This window comes from Lutjanus erythropterus, chromosome 11 (assembly GCF_056507025.1).
Source record: "Lutjanus erythropterus isolate fLutEry1 chromosome 11, fLutEry1.hap2, whole genome shotgun sequence".
Taxonomy (NCBI): domain Eukaryota; kingdom Metazoa; phylum Chordata; class Actinopteri; order Lutjaniformes; family Lutjanidae; genus Lutjanus; species Lutjanus erythropterus.
In genome coordinates, this window is record NC_139327.1 from 6,690,545 (window position 1) to 6,711,303 (window position 20,759).

General features: G+C 38.6%; 2 protein-coding genes across 4 annotated transcripts in view; both read right to left on the bottom strand.

Annotated features, from left to right (window-relative positions):
* Nucleotides 1-439: 439 nt before the first annotated feature.
* On the bottom strand, nt 440-15,211 carry hnrnpl (heterogeneous nuclear ribonucleoprotein L). 2 transcript variants are annotated; one of them, XM_084730592.1, is made up of 14 exons: nt 15,054-15,211; nt 14,424-14,542; nt 12,393-12,630; nt 11,710-11,797; nt 11,489-11,583; nt 11,003-11,075; nt 4,729-4,764; nt 4,385-4,453; nt 4,035-4,285; nt 3,688-3,809; nt 2,650-2,851; nt 2,507-2,564; nt 1,441-1,536; nt 440-1,324 (listed from the first exon to the last, which is right to left on the bottom strand). In XM_084730592.1, exons 1-14 carry the CDS (start codon nt 15,135-15,137, stop codon nt 1,266-1,268), a joined length of 1,590 nt encoding a protein of 529 aa, XP_084586718.1. In that variant the 5' UTR covers nt 15,138-15,211; the 3' UTR covers nt 440-1,265. The 2 variants fall into 2 exon arrangements, with proteins under 2 accessions (XP_084586718.1, XP_084586719.1); XM_084730593.1 differs by lacking the exon at nt 4,729-4,764.
* A 4,141-nt stretch (nt 15,212-19,352) lies between these two features.
* slc8a2a (solute carrier family 8 member 2a) overlaps nt 19,353-20,759 on the bottom strand; it is a 34,414-nt gene continuing 33,007 nt past the window's right edge. For both annotated transcript variants that reach the window (XM_084730596.1, XM_084730595.1), the window contains exon 12: nt 19,353-20,457. In XM_084730596.1, coding sequence (XP_084586722.1) covers nt 20,081-20,457 — 377 coding nt within the window. In that variant the 3' untranslated portion in view covers nt 19,353-20,080. The remainder of the gene's footprint in view (nt 20,458-20,759) is intronic.

Here is a 20,759-nt window from a genome sequence, read left to right on the forward strand (position 1 = left end):
GTCCCATAATTTCATGGTAACTAGGGAGTAAGTACCATGTAATATATTTGAAATTCCTAAGAAACGTCCAATATACTACTTTACAATTACCACCCAAAACATGAAAACAGTACTAATTATCACATACTTACGCATGAAATCTGTGGGTAATTTTGCAACAAATTTAAAATATATTACTTGATAATTACTACCTATTTACCTAAGTGACTTCTTTTTCAGCAGAACACTTGGAAAAATGTGATGTTACAAGAACACCATAAATGTATAAAGGCCTTCAACAAATAATCCAAGCAATAGTAACAACACTAAATATATTGTGGTCAGTAATTAAGTCTTTCATCTTCAGTAATGTATTTCAGCTGTGCTGTTTATAACTCACAAGCTTAATGCTAAAGAATTAAAATATTAGGATATATATGTAGTGAAAAAAAGTCAACTATCCATTCTTTAAATATTACTTTAATTTAGTACCTGTGATTACAAACCATGTTAATGAAAATAATGCAGTGTAGGTCTGTGTACATGGAATTACTACAGATGATGCTTAATGTGGGGCTGGGGTCTTCTCCTTATGCTGGCATGTAGGAAATGAAACTGAGAACTTTAAGCAATTCCAGCCAGAGTAATATTCACAGTATTGTTTACTACAAAAAGTGACAGCTGACACTGAAATCTTGATAGTGACAGATGAGTTCAGATAACCATCCTTCAATCTTCATGATAATCTTCTATAGTCCAGGTATCAACATGTGGAAGGCAACTTCATCACTTCAATACAAGTACAGATATGTCATCCAGAAACCTAATGCTGCTTCTCTCTTGCTCATAAATGTTGTTTTTATTTCCTCATGAAAGGACATGGATGTCTGTCAAGAGTGAAGAAATGATGAAAGATACAATACAAACCATCTCTGAAGATGTGACCTCTGGTTATATCAGTATTAACATTATTATTATTATTATTATTATTACTGTTCACTTGATTTAAAATCAAAAACTGAGGTCAATATTGAAATGTTATTAATGTAGTGGGGGTTATTCAAATCTAGTGTTGTTGTGAACATACAAAATAAACAACTGATTGAAACACATGGTAAAAGTCAAATAAATCATACAAAATCATAGTTTAAGTAACATGTTCTAAACCACATCAATCCTAGTTTTTCTCAATATTGATTGACTGTTATAATGGGACATGACAACAGAACTACAGTATACTCTATGCAAAGACACAAAACATTACAAATAGCTTGAGAGGAGAGTATTTAGTTGGCATGGTGTGTGGTTGAGAAACACAGTTTCAGTGTGTAAGGGTAAGGCCCACCTGAAAGAGAAAAAAAAAAAGACAAATCACAGTAAATGTACAGTAAAAAATAAAAGTGACACAGCAAGATTTGAAAAACAAAGCTGGTATATGAATATAATGAGATGAGCACTTACTAGGGTTTTTCATCTGGTAATGGTTCATCATAGCTAGAGCTTCCATGGCATCATTGATGGATTCCCACTCCAGAAGGCCAGAGGAACTTCGCTCACCTTTTGTGCCACACAAGATAAAGGATATGTAATGATGTGTTAATGAAGTGAACTAAACAGAAATGTTTTTTTGTTTGTTTGGTGAAAACTGGTGACAATTTCCTGTGAAACTCCAGGACTAAAAAACTAAACCCAACTTACAGTTGGAATAAGGGTGAGTAGATAATGATTGAAATTTCTTTTTTGGGGGGACTATCCCTGTAAGTCAAAGTGAACTCATGTAAAAATGAGAATTCTGTCCTTTCTTCTTACATTATCATTAAATGTAATACAAGGACAAAGATATTTATGATGCTAAAACCAATGAAACATGTTCTGTCTTTCAAATTCCACTTTTAAGCAAGTGAAAAATTAATTTGGATCCCATTTTTAAATTACTTCATTAGCAAATAGCACACTGCATTTGGGAGAAGAGCAGGGGTTTTGCTTTGATCTACCCGTCATGTGGATCAGTTTAAAAGCTAAATGCAATACTTTGCTGGAAACTTGTCTGTTGCTATAGGAACTGTAATGTGCACATACGGACTATGCCTTCTGTGTATGCCATAATTATAAAATTAGACATAAAGCCTGTCATCATTAATTTAATGATCTATTATTACCTGCTGTCAGGTGTATTGGCCGTATATATTCACATGCAGGTTTATGTTGTGTCCAAGGGAACATCCTCATTTATTCTGTCCTCTACCTCTAAGTTCCCCTTAACCTCTCCTCCTGTCCTGTTGCACTCATCTATTGCATGTGCACTCAAATATACACAGGTGGATTATTTACACAGTTATCTGAAGTTATTAATGTTTGCTGAATCTGACACAATATGTTCGTATGGGCCCCTCCTACAAACAGAAGTAAGAGAAATTTAAGAATACAAAAATGTTCTTGCTTGTGTAGAAATTGTTTGCTTTTGTTAAATTCTTACACACACCTACCTTCCCACTCATTACAGAATAATTAGTAACTCATTACTCACTCTTTCCAGTGAAAAGTTTCACACTTGTAGGGCTCTTAATTCCCAGTTCATCGCAGACCTAGAAGGTAAGACCAGATTCAGTGAAGAAACTTTGGTTTGTGGGAAATCTGCACTTGAGTTGGATCTTTGGCGGTTGTTCTGACCTGGTTGAAGATCTCTACAGAGATATCTGGTTGTGCGTTAAAGAAATGCAGGACGTTACTGGGGTGCTGGATTCTGTTCTTGGCTGCCTGCTCTGGGGAGGTGAAGCGGTTGTTGCGGGATCCGTGGAAATCTTTGAAGCTGCTGGTGTTGTCCTCTAACTGGTAGCACTGGCCTGGCACAATGGCCTGCTGCTTGGACACACTGCCGAGGACACAGGACAAGAGATCTTAAATTTCTATAATCTAAACTTTTTTTAATGCTCATGCCAGGGATCTGCCAACCTTTTCAATCAAACGAGTCATTTTTGAGCAAAAAGAAAAATAATCTGTCTGGAGCTGCAACTATGAAATTCTCTTTTCCCTGTAGACTTTTCTTTTTGGCTTATGGAGATTCAAGAAGACTAGTCACCATCAAAATTTAGAGAAAAAGGCACCAAGTCATAAATGTAGGCTATGATGCCCATTTTAGTTGATGAAACAGTCAAACTTTCTTTATTTGATGTATAGGCTACAAGATTTCAAGGCAACGTACTGCAATAGATTTGAGTTTTGAGCCCAACTCAAACTCGTATGTTTTGAAATAAACTTTAAAAAGTTTTGTCAACCTATAATCTTTAGTTGAGATAATTTATTGTTCTTCTTTAAATGAACTGCAATCTTTGAGTTTTAGACAGAAATTTTATTCCAAAATTTGGTTGCAGTGAACTATGAACCTGATTTGTCATTATTTTGGTGTCTGTAAATTAAATGGTTCTAATTGAAAATATTAACATTTTAACCATCATTCACTTTCACCTAAATGTTTTAAATAAATTTTTTGGGGAATTCTAAAACTCAAACATTTAAGTTAATTTAAAGAAAAAAGTAAATTATCTCAACAAAATATAAGTAGTTGATAAAACTTTTTCAAATCTCAGAAATCTATTGCAGTATGTTGCCTTTTTTTTTTTCATAGACCTACAACAATGATAAATGAGAAGTAAATGTAAAAAAAGAAAAAAAAGAAAAAACGAAAGGTTATTAATTTCAAGCTCTTACCAAACGTTGAGTTTCTGTCCAAAAAGGAAGTTGTTGTTGAGGTGAGTGATGGCCCTGTCCACAGAGTAACAGTCTCCCATCTCCACCATAGCTGCTCCAGGCTTACTCTTCATGAACTTAATCTGAAGGGGAAAAAAAATCCAGCTGACTCACACAAACAACTAGGGCTACAAGAAACACTTTTTTTTTTACTATTATTGTTGTTGATTAATCTGTCAGGTGAGTGGTCAAGTTATGAATCTAAATGTTACAAAATAGAAAAAGATTTGCATTCACAATTTCTCAGAGGTCACAGCAATGTGTAATATTTAATGCCCCCAGTGTTTGGTTAGCATCATGTCACTCACCCTCTCTACGTTGCCGTACAGGCAGAAGATGTTGAAGACTTTGTCAGCGTTGATCTTAGACGGCTCAAGGCCATATACCATGAGAACCGGAGAGTCAGCGTGAGGACCGTACTCAGGGGGTGGTGGTCCATATCCAGGGCCATAGCGCTGGCTACCACGCCCACGTCCACCCATTCCTGGCCCCATGCGGTGGGGAGGAGGGGGACCATAACTGTCGTCATTGTAGCCATGATAACCTCCTTGAGGCCCACCTTGATTAGAGTAAAGGACACGCACGGCACAGATTGAGTAAAAAAAAAAATGAGATCCATTCTTCTAAATTGTGGAACATGTCTTAATTAGATATTTACCATAATCAGGTGGATGGTCTCCCAGCAGAGCAGGCTGCCTCTGGCGTTTGTTGGGATTGGCATTGGGATCTAAAATGGTAAAATAAAAGTTGCCTATCACACAGCTTCTTTGCTAAATGTGACAAACAGGTTCCTTACATGGCCTACTACTGTATGTGCTAAGGGACAAGGCTGTGATTGACATGCAACAGAGGGATATCTGACATCTTAGGTGTTAAAAAAAAGTCTGCAGGCTCTACTTTACTAATCTAACACGTGACATAATGGAGATTTTTTTTTAAACAGTGATTTTGAAATACAGCTCCCATTATCAGCCATTCTAGTACAAACACACACACACACACCTTGTGAATTGTTCCAATTGCCATCACCATCAGCATCTGTGCAGGTACACATACACACACGTCAAATCCAAATGATCATGAAAAAAAGTAGAAATTTGGCAAAACTGTATTAATACATTTCTTTACATCCTGGGCAATTATATGGAAAAGAAACATTCAAGCAGAAGATCAAAGTGAAAATGTGCATCAGTGCTATGAGCAGCACCTGCAATCTAAACATGTTTTATTGAAAACTAGGAGAACTACACAGTTATTACAAACCAGCAGAAGACACAGGTGTAACATCAGAGGTGAATAGACATCAGGACTTATGAACTGACTAGATTACATTGTGGAAGGGGAAAAAAATAACACTGAATTGTCAACTAGCTTAAATTAATCAACAAAAAAGTAAGTATTAACATTCTTCATAATGGTCCATTTTTGTTTTAACGAAGCTCAATTCAACATTATGAAGGGGTGAGTTCTCTGCACCAAAAGATGTTTTGTAGGGGTTAATTTATTATGAATACAGTATTTGATGTTCTCATATAAAATCAAATTATGTAGCAATAAATGTTTAACTCTAAAGTTAAAGTACAGATATAAAAATAAAGCTAGTTTTCACTCAGGGCTGTAGGCAGTGAGGATTTCAGATCTGTCCATCAATGCTGACTCTCCAGGAGTTATGTGCCCTTAAATGTTTCTTGTGATGCTTTTTCCAAACATGTCATCTTACATTACTTTTGAAAGATGCAGTTCTGCTATAATCAAAATAACCACATTATTAAGTGATGTATTGACAGGGAGAGGCCGACACTACTACTACCACTACCACTGTGTGTTGGCAGCTTCGGAAAATGGATTACAATGACCTGTTACTGCTGTATGTTGCACAGAGAAAGAAAGACCACAAGGATATGTGTTCAAAAAATTCTTCAGAGATGAGGAATCGGTAAAACCCAACACTGTTAGATGAGTTATATTTATACTTTCGTATAAGTCAACATCAATTTGATATTATCACAGAGGACATCAGGAGGGACCAAACAAACCTGAGACTCCCATCAGTGTGAAAGAATGTTTGCAGCATGTCTCAGATAAAATAACATTTTTAAGTGTAATCTGCACTCTAATATTAAATTTTGAGCATTTAATATGTTGTAGGCTATATCCTGTAAATTTGGGTGGATTTTGATTGGTAGTGTCGCTCTAACAATGATCACACAGATATTGTTCACCAAAGTTGTTACAACTGTGGCATGGACTCAGCCATCCACTTGATTTAGAATGATTTTTTTATGTGATATGTTTATAGTTGTTGTTCTAGTTCTCTAGTTGTTCTTGTTCTTGCAGGCCTACAGCAAACAGATTTTCTTAGTGTCACCCAAACCTATTTCACATCTGTTAGATGAAATAGGATTGTTATTTTGGTTAGTTAGCTTATGATATCAAAGCTATTCTACATCTGTTGCATAAAACACAACACACTTACTATCCCCTCAAAAAACCTTAAATCTAACCTAAATATTTATCTACAGAATATTTATAATATGCAGATACTGCAAGTACAGTTACATGGACAATGGAGGACACTGCATTGAATCGTACTGAAAAAGATGTGACATTAATCATTCTAAATTTTTTAACCTTGAATTGCAGATTGCTAACTGAATGCACAGCTAAATACACACACCAATAGGTAATACAAGGGGAGATCAATGGGACTAGTTACCAAATGGGGACCTTTAATTACAAGCACCACAACCCATTATGTGTGGAATTTTGCATTATAAATACATTCTGAATATAGCAAATTCTATTATTTTAGTTCAACACAATGTGAATAGAAATAACACCTTTACTTTGTTTAATTATGTTCCCTTAAAGGAGCAATCAAAACCTCCTGTGGTTATGCCATTATAATGTGTCACCACCAGGTGTGGCAGCAACCTTAGAGTACTAAACAAATAAAAACAACCAGCACTAAAACAAAAATCTACATCTGTAAAATAAAATCCCTCCTTTACAACTGACAATATTAACTGCTACAGTACAGTCCCAACCCAACACTCTCTGAAAAGAACTAAGTTTCGCTTAGATGTCAAAGAATTGTAAACTACCCATTCCTTCAGACACTACAGTGCTTCGTAATGTAATCAGACAGCTATTAATGTAGCAAATCCTTAGAATACGTTAAATAATTTATGAACAGAAAGTTGCCAAGAGAATTCAGATCCAGACTGTCAATTGCATTGCTCAATTGGCGCAACTATGTGCATACTGTATTTCATATTGTAGTGTCAACATGAGGACTCAGAAATTTAAGATAACAGTCATGTTGGTTTAGTTTCACAGTAACTTTTAACCATTAAGTCAGATTATTCATTCATTTCTGTCAAGTACTTACAGCACCACACATGGAGCATGGGACACAGTGGGCAGGTAGGGGGCAGTCTTCAGCAAGGATGCTACCTGCCAACCTCTTGACTCCAGCCTCAACTCATTCTCCCTCTGCAGTCTTTTCCTCCTTCTTTCCTTTCTTGCATCCCCACCACCAGAGAGAAAAGTACATCCACACATCCGTGCTTGGCTTTTGACTTGCTGCCGGTTTTGTTTTCAAAGTTGCTATTAGAGGCTCATTTCCAGCTTACCGTGCTCTGACCACAAAGCAGGACATTTGCACCGTTTGAGAGTGGGCTGTCTGTCCACAGAAACACTGAGCCAAACCTGCATCACACGGGAGGCGTTAAAGGCATCACTATGGGCCAGTGCAAAAAAAGGGAAAATGAAACAACGCAGAAACAACACAAGAACAGCACAGAGAGAAGGAGGGAAATGGGGAGGAAGGTACAGGGGAAAAAACAGAACACCAGAGTCCATAAATGTAGAAAGCTTTAGGAAAGGATTTTGAATCTGGTTGCGTCTGTGCTTGTATGCTTGAAAGGTGTTTGATGATGCTTGTGTCTTCGTAGGCCCCCCCGTGGATATTTCTTCTCATGTAAGAATGGACGCTCACATGATGCTTGCTTATTTGGATTAATAGCTGTCGGCCACTTGCAAAATGAAAAGGCATCTAGTGCTTGACAATCTGGAATATCTGCGTGACGATGTGCTGTCATGGCGGTTCAGCTGTGTGTTGCCGTGGATATTCAGCTCGTTGTGTTGTCATGTTGTGTTCGGCACAGGAAGGTGGAGACGAGCTGTATTAGCGTCTGAGAAAGAGAATGGCCTCTCTCGTTTTGTTTACTGCCCCAGTATGTGGTGTCATCTGTTCCCTGGTTGGGCTGAGTGTGTCTGAAAACTCCTCTGTTGCTCCCTGTGGTTGTGTTATGGCAGGCACATCCCAAGGGCTAGGAGGCGTGGCCGCCAACGGCCACACACCTGACTCCCGCCCCCATCATCAATGTGTTGTGACTCCTCAGGGCTCTGCAGATGAGATGTGCTGTACTGGTAAAGAGGTGGTGGTAGATGCTTATCAAGCTATCAGTCTGTGATGGATATGCGAGGTGTCTGTTCGAGTGGCCTTGAAGTATTTCTGTCCCTCAAACTGAAATGGTGGCTACTGTCCACCACCAAAAGTAAAATGGACTCCAATGTCAGGTGGTGGAGATAGGGGTGATGATGGACTTGGAATACGGAAGTACTGAGTTGAGGTTGTGTTCCGGTATTTTTTGCCCCACTGTGTCCGATGTATGCCACAGAGCAGATTTACATGAGTTGTGGCTGTGGGTGCTGTTATACTGTAGCTGTAGAAGCTTAGAGGTTGAAGTAAGCCTGTATGAGTTTGCAGCAGTGAGGACACAAGGAGTACCTCTCATTGGTAAGGCAGCACAAACTTTAGAATATCAAAAAAGATTTCAAACACCTGTATGAAACTTGAAATGTACATGTCGTGGTCCTGGCTGTGTACAAGACAAAAAAAATCTGCATAAAAAAGAAAATAAAACTTCCTCCATTCAGATAAGTAAAGTATTTGTTTGCAATCAGGTTTAAAATCACAGCAAAATTCTACTGCTGAGTGCACAGAATGTAAGAGAAAAATGTAATATTATGAATTGCCGTATGGTCTTCTCTCCATCAGGCACCTAACACATTACATTTTAGTGAATGTTCTTTTTCCAGCAAACCCTTACATCTGATTACCTAACTGTTTGCTTACTTGCATCTAACAGTAACCTGTATTTTAACCTCTATTTTAGTCATTGAAAAATACAGTAGCTGATTAAGTTTCTTTCCTGGAGGTTACATGCATGCAATGGTCTTGAGTTTATCTTTTTTCTTTTACATGTACTGTTTTAGCATTACATCAACTAAACACATATCCAATAGCAAATACTGTAGACCCTACCTCGAAAAACCTATGACCATGTTATGTGGTCATGTGACCAAAGTTCATCAGCCAGTCTCAAATAAATACAATATTGCTGACACTACAAATATTGTTTTTAAAGTTTAGAAAGAGATGGTTCTGAGTATTTGAATTAGGGTTGTATGGGGTACTTAGATAGTCAGTGTTATTACCTACAGTAGATGGCAGTCGACATGTCCTGCTTGGAGAAGCAGAGAACTGGCAAGCTACGCAATGTACTGCTGTAAACAGGGTCAGCAGCAAAACACATTTTATCCACCAAAAATATATATACATATATCAATATCAATTTAAGTGTTCACTGTATTTAGGATATTTTCACCACTTTAACTTCATCAGAAGGTAAAGAGGTGGAAATCAGACATCAGCCAGCCTTTTCCAATATGAAATCACCATTATATAAGCCAAATATAGCTCTCTCTCTCTCTCTCGCTCAACCAGACTCCTTTGGCAAGTAGTCAGCGGTTTTACCTCACAGAATGCATAAGTTGCTGGTCTAACGCTGCCTTGAACAGTTAGTTTGTTTTTGTTATTGTGTGACTTGAGTGTTTTAACGTTTAGATTCACTGAAGTCACACATTATCACAAAGACTAACTGATTGAGGCAGTGGTAGGCAACCAACTCCTGAGTTCTGCAAAATAAAATTACAGTTTGTGCCCAAAGAGTCTGGTTAGTTTAGAGAGAGCGATATTTGGCTTATATAACAGCAGTTTTCCATTGGAAACTGCGTTCTGATGGCAAGAAGCAATGAAAATATTCTCAATATAGCACACACTTACACTTATTTTTTGAGTGGCTGAAATACTTGCTGCTGCTGACCACAGCAGTGCACCTCTTAGCTTCCATGCTGCTGCTTCTCCACACTAGGAGCGTGCTGGCCATCATCTACTGTAGGTCATACACTGACTATGTATAAGGACTTCATAAAACCACATTTCAAATAATACCTTTAACAATGAAGATGATATTATCAAGTGTGTTTGTAATATATGTTTTACATTAAAGGTCCCATGAAATGCTGAATGCTCCGGATCTGTTGTTCCATCATCAATGCTTACATGCAAATCATACCATAACCCATTATTAAACTAAAATCCCACCCTTTTGCTAACTATTAAAAGTCAGTTTTTAAATAACTCATATTGTACTTGGGGCATATGCAACATCATCCATCCAATAAAGATCACAGACTCAAGATGCCATCCACCATTAGCAGCTACTCTCTACCGATCATAATGATTGTTTAATATTTAACAACACAGTGTCACTGACTGTTCATTCTGCTGTTGGTGCTTCATCTACCCTCAAATATCAAGTCCAACCCTAATGTAGAGACACTTAAAGGTACATTCATAGGTTTAAGAGGAGCTGTTTCATGGGACCTTTAACCAGAGGTGAGCCTAGTGGTCACAACCAGTCAACTCTGCATTGGCTAGTCTAATTTAAACTATGATAAAATCTCCACTATGTTGGAAAGAATGCTAACAGGTGTGGTAGTCTCTGTAGTGTGTACTGGATTAGCGTAGGCAGGGATGTGAGGTTGTGCAGCTGTGACATGCTCTACAGGGAGTGTGAACCTATGTGAAGAATGGTGTGCCTGCGTATACTACTGTGATCGGTGCGTTGGGCTTGTCACATGCATGAGCCTGTAATTGAGGTTGGCTGCCCTCGAGGTTGCTCCTCATGCCCTTACTTTGAGCCTGCTGTGTAGTGAGAAAATGCATGAAGACTGTGAAGGCATCGCAGGAATACTGCCTCTGAACACTGAGATGAACAGCAGGATGAACAGCGGAAAAAGACCCTTCATCTGTGATCAGAGGCAATACCCCCGGAGGCAGAGAACCCTGACCGTCCCATACAGTGGCATGAGAGGAAAAGAGGAAGAAAAAAGGGGGAAGGAAGGATTGGGGACTGCATGTTACCTTGGCCACTGAGGTTGGGGTTTGTATAATCCCACGTGTCCTGGTCATTCTTGAAGACATTAAGGCGTGCTGGCTGTGAGGAGGATTGCATTACAAAAATCAAAGATGGGTTTCCCCCAACATCTGATGTTAAACGGATAGTTCAGATTGTTTGAAGTGTGGTTGTATGAGGTACTTTTCCATAGTCAGTGTATAACCTAAATATTCTTGACAGATTTTTTTAAGTGGCTCAATGTTTAACTGCTGATCCCATCTACAGTACAGTACAGTACAGTACAGTACAGTACACTGCTTCTGTTCCTACACTGGTACTCCTCTCTGCTTCTCCAAACACAAGACCATGCCGACTGCCATTGACTGTAGGTAATACACTGACTATGGGTAAGTACTTCATTCAGCTCCACTTCAAAAAAAAAAAAAAAAAATCAAAAGTATCTCTTTTATACAACAGGCAGAAAGGTGGATTAGACATTACCATGTACTTACCTTGGCATATTCAATCTTTAGAGTGCAGCAGCCAGAATAGATGTCTGCCCCATTCAAAGAGGCTTTGGCCCTCTGGGCACTTTGGACCGAATCAAATGTGGCAGCAATGAGTTAAGGTGACATCTGATTATATGACGATTTCTAAAGGGCCCAAATGTAATTAAACATTCACATACTGTACAATGTGTCTAAATTAAAGGAACATGGCTAAAAAAAAGGATATTCTACCATGGCCTGAACACCATTCTTTCTGAAGATGACGATCCTCTGTACAGGACCACAGTTGTTACAAATCGTGTAGAGCACATCCTGCAGAGGCACACAGAGAAGTTCATATAGTACTCTGATACAGTAAGTACACTTTCTGTGACAGCACACATATCAGCATTAAAAATATCACACAAGACCAAACACAAAAAATACTGCTGATTGTTACCCAAATTTAAATAGCTAGATTTTTGCCATTTCTAAAAATAATTCAGTGACATCAAAGTGGAGAGGAAGTTTACACTTGTTGTTAAGTGATATATATTACCAAAGAAAAAGAAATGAAAAGATGCATACTATTTGCATTTTGTCGATGCACAAGAGCAGGTCTGTATGCTTCAATATTTGTTTGAAGTAATAAGATATATCAAATTTCAACATATGAAATGCAGTGGGTTAAGAATAGATACCATATTGGCTTTAGTTTCGCAGCCCTTAGTTTAATCCCTTTATTTTTCACAAAGCCAGTTTGAATGATTCTTCATATCTGATAATAAAAATGAATGAATTTAATTAATGTACAGTGATTCAATGAATGATTCTATCTGTGTGTATCCAGTGCAACACACTACTATATAAATTATAATTAGACACCATCACTGCTCACAAAGTTTTTTTTTTTTTTTTATCACATTACCGTGGTGATGGGATAGATGGGGTTTATGATGGTAAGCAGCAGCACATTGTTGACGCTCCGGGTATCGTCTGAGTCTCCTGGCCGTGAGATCTTTTGGCTAGTGGAGTAGTTGATAAAGGCAGGGTGGCCTGCAATGTAGACCTGGTTCTCTGCTGCATATGTAACAGCATTGCAGGAGCCATTCATGTCTTCATACTCCACCAGGGCCTGGCGCTTCTTGGGCATCATAACCACATAACTGTAAATAAATGTTTCAAGAAGAAGATTACTGGACCTATAAACTGGATTACTGTATCATGTTTTATTAATGGCACAGGGCTGCACTACAAATAAAGATCAACATAGTCAGGCTTTGTTTGCACCAGCTGGCTTGACTAAACCTAAAATCCCAGTCAGAGACAAATGGTATCACAATGGCAGTTATCAACTTACTTTGTTGACCCAGATTTTCTCCTTCAGGCTCTGTGCACACTCACATGAAAAGAAGTGTTTGGTGCATCATTTGACTCTTCTTCTGCACAAAGTGAAGTGATTGTAAGACATCCACTTCAATCAAGGTAAGTCAGGGCTTATAATGGAGAGCTATAAAAATGTATTACAGCTAAAAGCAACACTGTTGCTGCAAATTAAGCAAAGGGAAGAATGCTGGCACAAAATTACTTATCAACTTTATGCACTCTGAATGCCTGCTGTTTATTTCTGACGTGACAACTGCACATGAAACTTGATACAGTCTGACACTGTCCGATAATGAAGGAGACATGGAAACCGCTCTATTAATCAATTTTCTAATCGCTGTTCTGAACTGCAACATCAGCAGTGCAAAACCAACCTGGCAGCAATTCAGAATCAAGCATAGCAGCAAGTCTATCTTTTAGTTTATTCTCAACATAACTCACTACCCCTTAAACTTGTTTTTTAATACAGCCCCTCAGTGTCAGTGTCTATTGAAAAATCAAGCATCAACAGCCTAAATGCCAAGATAGTTTCAAAAGGAACTGGAGAACTAACCCAGAGCAAACAAGCAAGAAATTCTATTAAACAGTTGTTCTCAGCCTTTTCTAATCACAACTGCCCTCAGTAGTCAGGTTGGTGTTTGGAACCCCCACAAATAATTCACATTGCAGAAAGTCGGGCTGACATTTCTGAAGTTTGGGGTTCTATTGGAAATGCCAATGCCTTGCATTCTGAGTTGATGGTGAATCCATCGTTCCACGGTCACGCCATGTAATAGGTAGCAAAACTGCCATTAGCTACTTGGTGAAGCATGATAGTGCAGCACAAAAAAGTGCCAAAATGAAAAAGAGGGAGGGTGTGTGTGTGTGTGTCCAATCAGAACTCATCCATACACACATCCACTATCACAAACACACTAAATAAAACCTAAGATATTATATAACTGGTACAGGTGATGTGATGTAAAAAACATTCCCCAGTCTAAAATACAGTATATGCCATCATGCATGGTGGACTGAGTAGTTTGTTAAGTTTGGTCTTTTATATTACAAAATGCAAATGTTACTTTTTGTTTGTGTTTATGTCTGTTTAGAATAGGATGGTTAATCTCGCTACTGTAATTTTGCGCTGGATTGTAGTTTTAACCATTACTGAAGTGGCTGTTAAATTCCTTGAGGCCAGCTGTACTTAGCATACTTTTGAGTGCTTGTCCCTTATGTTAAATGTCATAAAGGGACTGACAACGCTGAGAGCTGCTTTCTGGCTCTCATTCCGTGCTATTTCACACAATATTTTATTCTGTTCTCCAAATCCAAAATCTGGTGACCCTGGATGTTATGTGCGAACCCTAGGTTGAGAGCCACAGCTTTCACATAACAGCCACAACAGCCTATCAATGGGTCAGGAGGACTGTGCTGCCTAAGAATGCCTTTATGAGCTTATTATGAATGTTCACACAGGGCGACCCATGAAACCTGCGGCTTGAGAATCACACCCAGGAAGAATACACTGAATGCTGTGAACATGTTAACGTTTGACATACACACAGATTGACGTTAGGTGCCCTGTTATTACCTGATGGCCCCAAACTCCTGCAGAGCCTCCACCAGGTCAGCCTCCATGATACCGTCCACCAGGCCCCTGATGTGCACCACAGGGGAGGGGAGCGGTTTATGAGGGTCATCGTAGCTCTCCTGAAAACCAAGCATACAACATGATGTTGGAAGGGTCATGCGATGCTTCCGCCGCTAGCGAAGACAGGATGGAGCAGCAGACCGATACAGATGAATGGACTGCAGCCTCTGTCAGCGAGCCTCACAAAATAATCGTTATTACGTTGGAGAATAGCGTCAATAACGTTAACGACGTTCACAGGAACGCTGGCCTGACAAAACCAGCCTTATTTTGTTGATTCACACCTTCTAATGAACTAGCTAAAACACGTGTTCTATTAGTACAAAAAAGACAGTTGTGTGTCGTTTAGTAGCTGTTTCATGTTTATTAGACAAACTCCATCACCGCTATAACGCTGTTCTAATGTAGCTAACCTAGCTTGACCGTACAAAACTCGTTTAACGTGAATTGGCTTGCCTCGGTTAAGCTAGCTAGCGTTACTTAGCTTCTCCTCTCCCTTACGAAAGCAAAACTATGCATATTTTTGGCTTCATAAGACGCCAGCAACCATGTCAAAGAGGAAACCCTCACCGTTGTCATTCCTCCGTCCTCAGTTTTCTGTCTTTTCGTTGCTCTGCCGCCTTCTCCGTAATAGCGGCCCGCAGCAGCAGCCATGTTGTCCTGTCCCCTGTGCCGGGCTACTGCTGCATTCAGGGTATGTGAGAAAAACGGAACTCCATGCGCACAGTTGAGAGCATTGGCTCAGTTTTCCATTCTCCATAGATGGGAAGTTAAAACGTCAAAGGCTAGTTTGAACATTTCAGGAGGCACATGCTAAATGCTAAAATAACATTTTATTCCTGACAGATTGCATATTAATGCGTCTCATCAAATGGTAAACGTTGTGATGACAGCATGACTTTCTTTTAAGGAACAGTTTTCTTTGATTATTTCGACATGACAACCATTGAGTTTAATTTAGACGTTGCTCAAAATGTTTTATTTCCCATGACGGGTAATGCAGCAGGAAAACGTCACACGCTATGCACGTTACTGCTGGTCATTCCATCCTGTCAATCATTAAAATGTTCTTGTATTCTAGAAGAGGAGGTGGGTTAAACTATGGGTTAAATATTTTGAATTGCCCTAACACAGAGGAGTACTACAAATCAGTAACAAGCATTTGAACAGACTTTTTTTTCACATTAGCCAGGTCCTGCTAAACTAAGTACAACAGGGCCTTAATTGGTATTATTGTTAACAACTGTGTTTTTTAACGTCAAAATGTCTGTTGTGAAAAAGGTCTGAAGCTTTATGTAAGATAGACCCTTTTCACAGCAGCCATTTTGATATGAAATCATAGAGTAGACGTGTTACCAATGATATTAATGAAGGTTCATTTACATTCATGTCAGACAATCAGGGTGCTGCTAATGTGCATGTTGGCTCACTGAAAAAGGCTCTGCTACAGGAAATGGAACAGGACCTTAATCAGTGTCACTGGTAACACCTGTGTTTATTCTACTATTTCATATCAATATGGCTGCTGTGCAAAGGTCTATTATGACTATGAAAAACTAACCTAAACAGCACTACACTGACACGAGACCAGAACTCCATGATAACAACCTGGTTGGATTTTATTTATTTATTTATTTTTGTATTTCTAAAGGACCAGCCCACCATAAATGTTCCTACTTAATGTTGGTTTTACGTTTTATTTCCTTTATACCACTGCACTGGATCTCATCCTGCTTATATTCTTTAAAGGGGCAGTTCACCCCCAAAATAAAAAGCAGACATTTTTTCTCTTACCTGTACTGCTCAAAATAATCCACAGAGCTTGTTGTGAGCACTTCCATGCAGGAACCTCTTTATGTCTGCAGTAGAATCTACCAGAACTACTTCAGAAACTACTACTTATTTTTGGCTGGACCGCAACAGTGACACATGAGGAATGACACATTTCTTCAAGCTGCTAATGTGTGTAGTATTAAAAGTTTTGTCATGACTACAGAAATACAAGGTAACTGCTAACATATATGCTAACATTGTCTGACTGCTATTAGTTAATAGTTTACTTTTACAGCAAATATTGCTGGAACCACTACAGAAAATTGCAAATGAGCGTTTCATCTCCAGGCATTGCACTGACTATCCCTGTAATAAATCAGCCACATTTTTGCACCTTGACCATACACAGTCTATCCACACACTAGGTTTTCACCCTTGTTTTAAAATCAGCTCAGTATACCTTCACTCCCAGTTCAGTCATGAGGGAGGTGTAATGACTGGGATATACTCTGGAGGACAGCAGTGAGCTCCATTTGTCCTTTTTAACATCCTCTGGCAACAACGTTTAATGACAGATGAAAAAGATAAGCAAAAGAGCATGTACACACACACATTTGTTATCCACTGCATGGAAGCATGATACTAGATGTCCAGTTGAGGGCTCATCATCACCTTCAAATAGGAGCTGTGTTACATGGAGAACCTTTGTTAATTTCAGTCAGTTTACAGGGATTTTCATCCACACTGGAACAAGAGGTGGAAATACTGCAGGAAAGTCTCAGTGGGAAAACTTGCAGCTCAGAGTATAACAACTGTTTGCTCAGGTTACATAGTGCAAGATTGATTATTTTATAGTGTGTCCTGACTTTATTTACAAGTACTGAAATCAAACCACTGACATATAATATAGTGTCAACACATGGCTCTATCAGTTTGTCCAATCTTCCTTTCCAGAACCCATCTATTAAGATGAGATGAGGTTAGAAATGCTGAATATTTGATCACTAGCTCACCTTTTACCTCTTCAACAGCATGTTTTTCCTCTGGTTCTACACACAGTAAAAATCTCTGCTGTCCTCCATGCTTGTGTGAAGCAGAATAGTGAGGACATGGGGCAAGATCAGAAAGAGACAGGGTCAAGTGAACACAGGTTTATAGACAAGTAAGACACACAAGCTTTGAATAAAAGTCTATAACTCTAAATTTCAATTTAGAATTTAGACATTTTAATCATTAATTAGTTTATTTAACTGTGTATTTGTGATTGTGTGGAATAATGCAGACTGCATTATGTAATTCATTAGTATAATGACTGAGGAATACACAAGATACATTATCTTATGTACTGGCTATATCATATTCGATACACATTTCACTAAATTTAATGTTCATATCGAAATATTACTAAAATTATAGATGTTAATCTTACTGTAACTTGAGCAAAAACTGCAAGTCACTACATGAAGGCAGCCATGTTGAATTTTGCACTCATAGGCCGGTCGCTGCCTGCAGTGCACTGATAATCCAATGAGGAGCAGAAGACGTGTCTCAGATCGCACACAAATTATTTTTCAGAAAAGTTTTGATGATATGGATGTCCCAAAGGTCTCAGAAACCCATGTATCAAATATGGGTTGCAGGATTAGATCACAGGGGAGAATAAAGAAGATATTGTGTTTGGTGGACACAACATTGGAGGGAAGCAAACAAACAGCAAAGATCTGTAAGGGGGAGCGTAATGCATTTTCATCTGACTTTTTTTTTTGGAAAGCAGAAAAACATCTCTATTTTTGAACAGCACAAATTGAACCAAAGCCTCATAATCTCAGCTGTGCTTTTATTATGTTCTTCTAAACTGGAAATATTTCATATTCTTAACTTACATTTGTGAAAACACTTTATTATACATATGCACAAATATCAAACTTATTACACAAAACCAGTATGATTTAGCAGCTCAATATTAACACACATGTAACAAGAATACAACAAGAAACATTTCTTGTTATGTGATAAGTTTGAATGATATAATAATGTGGAAATATCTTGTTATAACTATAAAGTTTTCAAGTAATACCGTGATACTGATCTGTGTTTCGTTTTCTGGCATGGCAAAAATTCACTGCCGCACAAAACAACTGTGTGTTATTTATGAATGTGTGTTTTAAAAGTGAAACACTGAGGACTCGGTGTGTTTGCAGCAGGAGCATCATCAGAAACCAAGTGAGCACAGTTAATAACATTAAGATACACAACTGCAGCAGCAACTGAGCCTGTACCAGCACTGATCTGTTGCTCATAGATTAACTGGGCAGAGGCTATGCTTTTGTTAATTGTTTGGTTCAGATATATATTTTTATTTGACACGTTCTACAATTTAGATCAAATATTCAAAATGGACCATTTTAACTTGTTCTGCTACATCTGTAAATGTCAGAACTGAATCCTCCTTAAGTGTAATACTGAGACCTTGAATTAAAAAATTAAAACACACATTTTTTTCCCCTGCCTGTAATGCTATTTATCCATTTGGATTTCTTTGGTGTAAGTTGCAGAGTTTTGGAGATACCAGCTGAAGAGATGTCTGCCATCTCTCAATCTAAACATCTCCTTGACACAGCTGATATCTCCAAAAGTCACACCAAAACAATCTAGATGAATAAATAGCACTAAAGGCCAGATTGGCATCTCAGGTAGTTTTATAGTTATATTACTTACATGACAGTCTTACTTTTTTCCATATTAACACACATATGAGCTTTTTTTTAAAATGATTCTAAGCATCCTGAAACTGCTATCCAATTTTTTTGGACGCACAATCCAAAACTATACCTTACATTTAACACAAATTGAAGTGTGCCCTCAATGACATGTCATATTCTGTTACAAACATCTTCATATTATTTTAAATCCACACACAGTCTGTCTTCCTCTGCATTAATGACGAAGTAATATAACAAGTGTGGGTGATGGATCCAATGGAAAAACACTCAGTTAAAATTTCAGTGAATTTATGACAACTTGCAATACATAGAGATATTACACAACAAATTGTACACCAAGATAACTCACATTTCCAGTGAACAGTTTAACTATTGATCTAAATCTGTGCAGAGGTAACCATAGCAACAGTGCTTTTGCTTTGCCCTACATTACCAATTAACTCTAACTGGTCAAACAGACCAAATTATGAGTTAATGCTTACTGACAACAAACAAACTTTCAAAAATGGATGACAGTTTGAACACGGCTTCTACTTTTGCCTGTGACAGGCGGCCATGGTATAACATGATGCATTCAGATGTGTCATGATGTATAAAAATAACAGACTGAACTGCTTGTTCTTCTGTCATCTTCATGTACCAGGACAGCTTTTCATGTGCCATCAGTTTCATTGCTCATCTGTGTAAAAGCAGCTGTACTTGTCCTCTTTAATTACTATGTTAGGCTGTTCAGCCCAACCCAGCCTCTATAAGCATGAAGAGTAACAGGCCATCAGGCATCAAGCCAGTATCAAGCAAAATCCAGTGACGTCATAGAGTACATGCTGACCATTTATCAAAAACAGTCACTACTGTCCATGTTAGTTAGTCCAGTTTGTTCATCAGTACTGTCACAATCAGTTCTTCTGACTGGAACTGTCCTGCAGTGGATGTGACATACAGATTTGCATGTGTGAGTCTGGAGTGTGTGTAAATTATTTTATGAACCATGGCAGCTATTGTCAAGTGATGGTAGGTCTTCTCAGTGGTAGTTACTATAACAGCACTGTACAGGTAAATGTCCTGATGATGCGTGTTTGTTATTGTGCAGTCAGTACTCTCTCAGAAGCCTTGTATATGGCAATAGGCTTCCAAGCTGGAGAAGAGGATGTAGAGCAACCACAGTCCAAAGAAAAGCAGTGAGGTGAGGACTTTGGGGAGCCGTGGGCCTCCCAGTTCACCGCCTATGGACGGTCTCCGGCGCAGCATCAACACCCCCATGGAGAAGAAGGCAAAAATGGTGAAGAGTGTGACAGAGAAGGCCAGCGAGCCGGGGTCCACACGGAACACCTTACCTTTGACTTCCCAATATACGGCAGCCACGGACCAGGCCACTCCGATGCCCAAAAACACATTAACAGCGTTGCTTCCAGTCACATTTCCTATACATGCATCTGCATATTGATCCTGAGTGGCAGCCACTTTACTGGCAAAGGTATCTGGAAAAAAGAGTGAGGTTAGAAAATGAGTAGTTCAATACTTGAAACAAATAGTTTAGGATTTTTGAAGTAGGGTTGTATGAGCTACTTATCCATAGTTAGTGTGTTGCCTTCAGTAGATGGTGGTCAGCACGCCCCCAGTATGGAGAGACAGCAAAAGCTTTCAGAATATTCTCACCATTTCACCTTCTGATGGGAAACTAACCAAACCGCTTTGGCAAAAACAGTAATTTTAACTTGCTTAATTTTAACACAGGAGTTGCCGGTGTACTGCTGCCTCAGTCAGTTAGTTTGTGTTATGG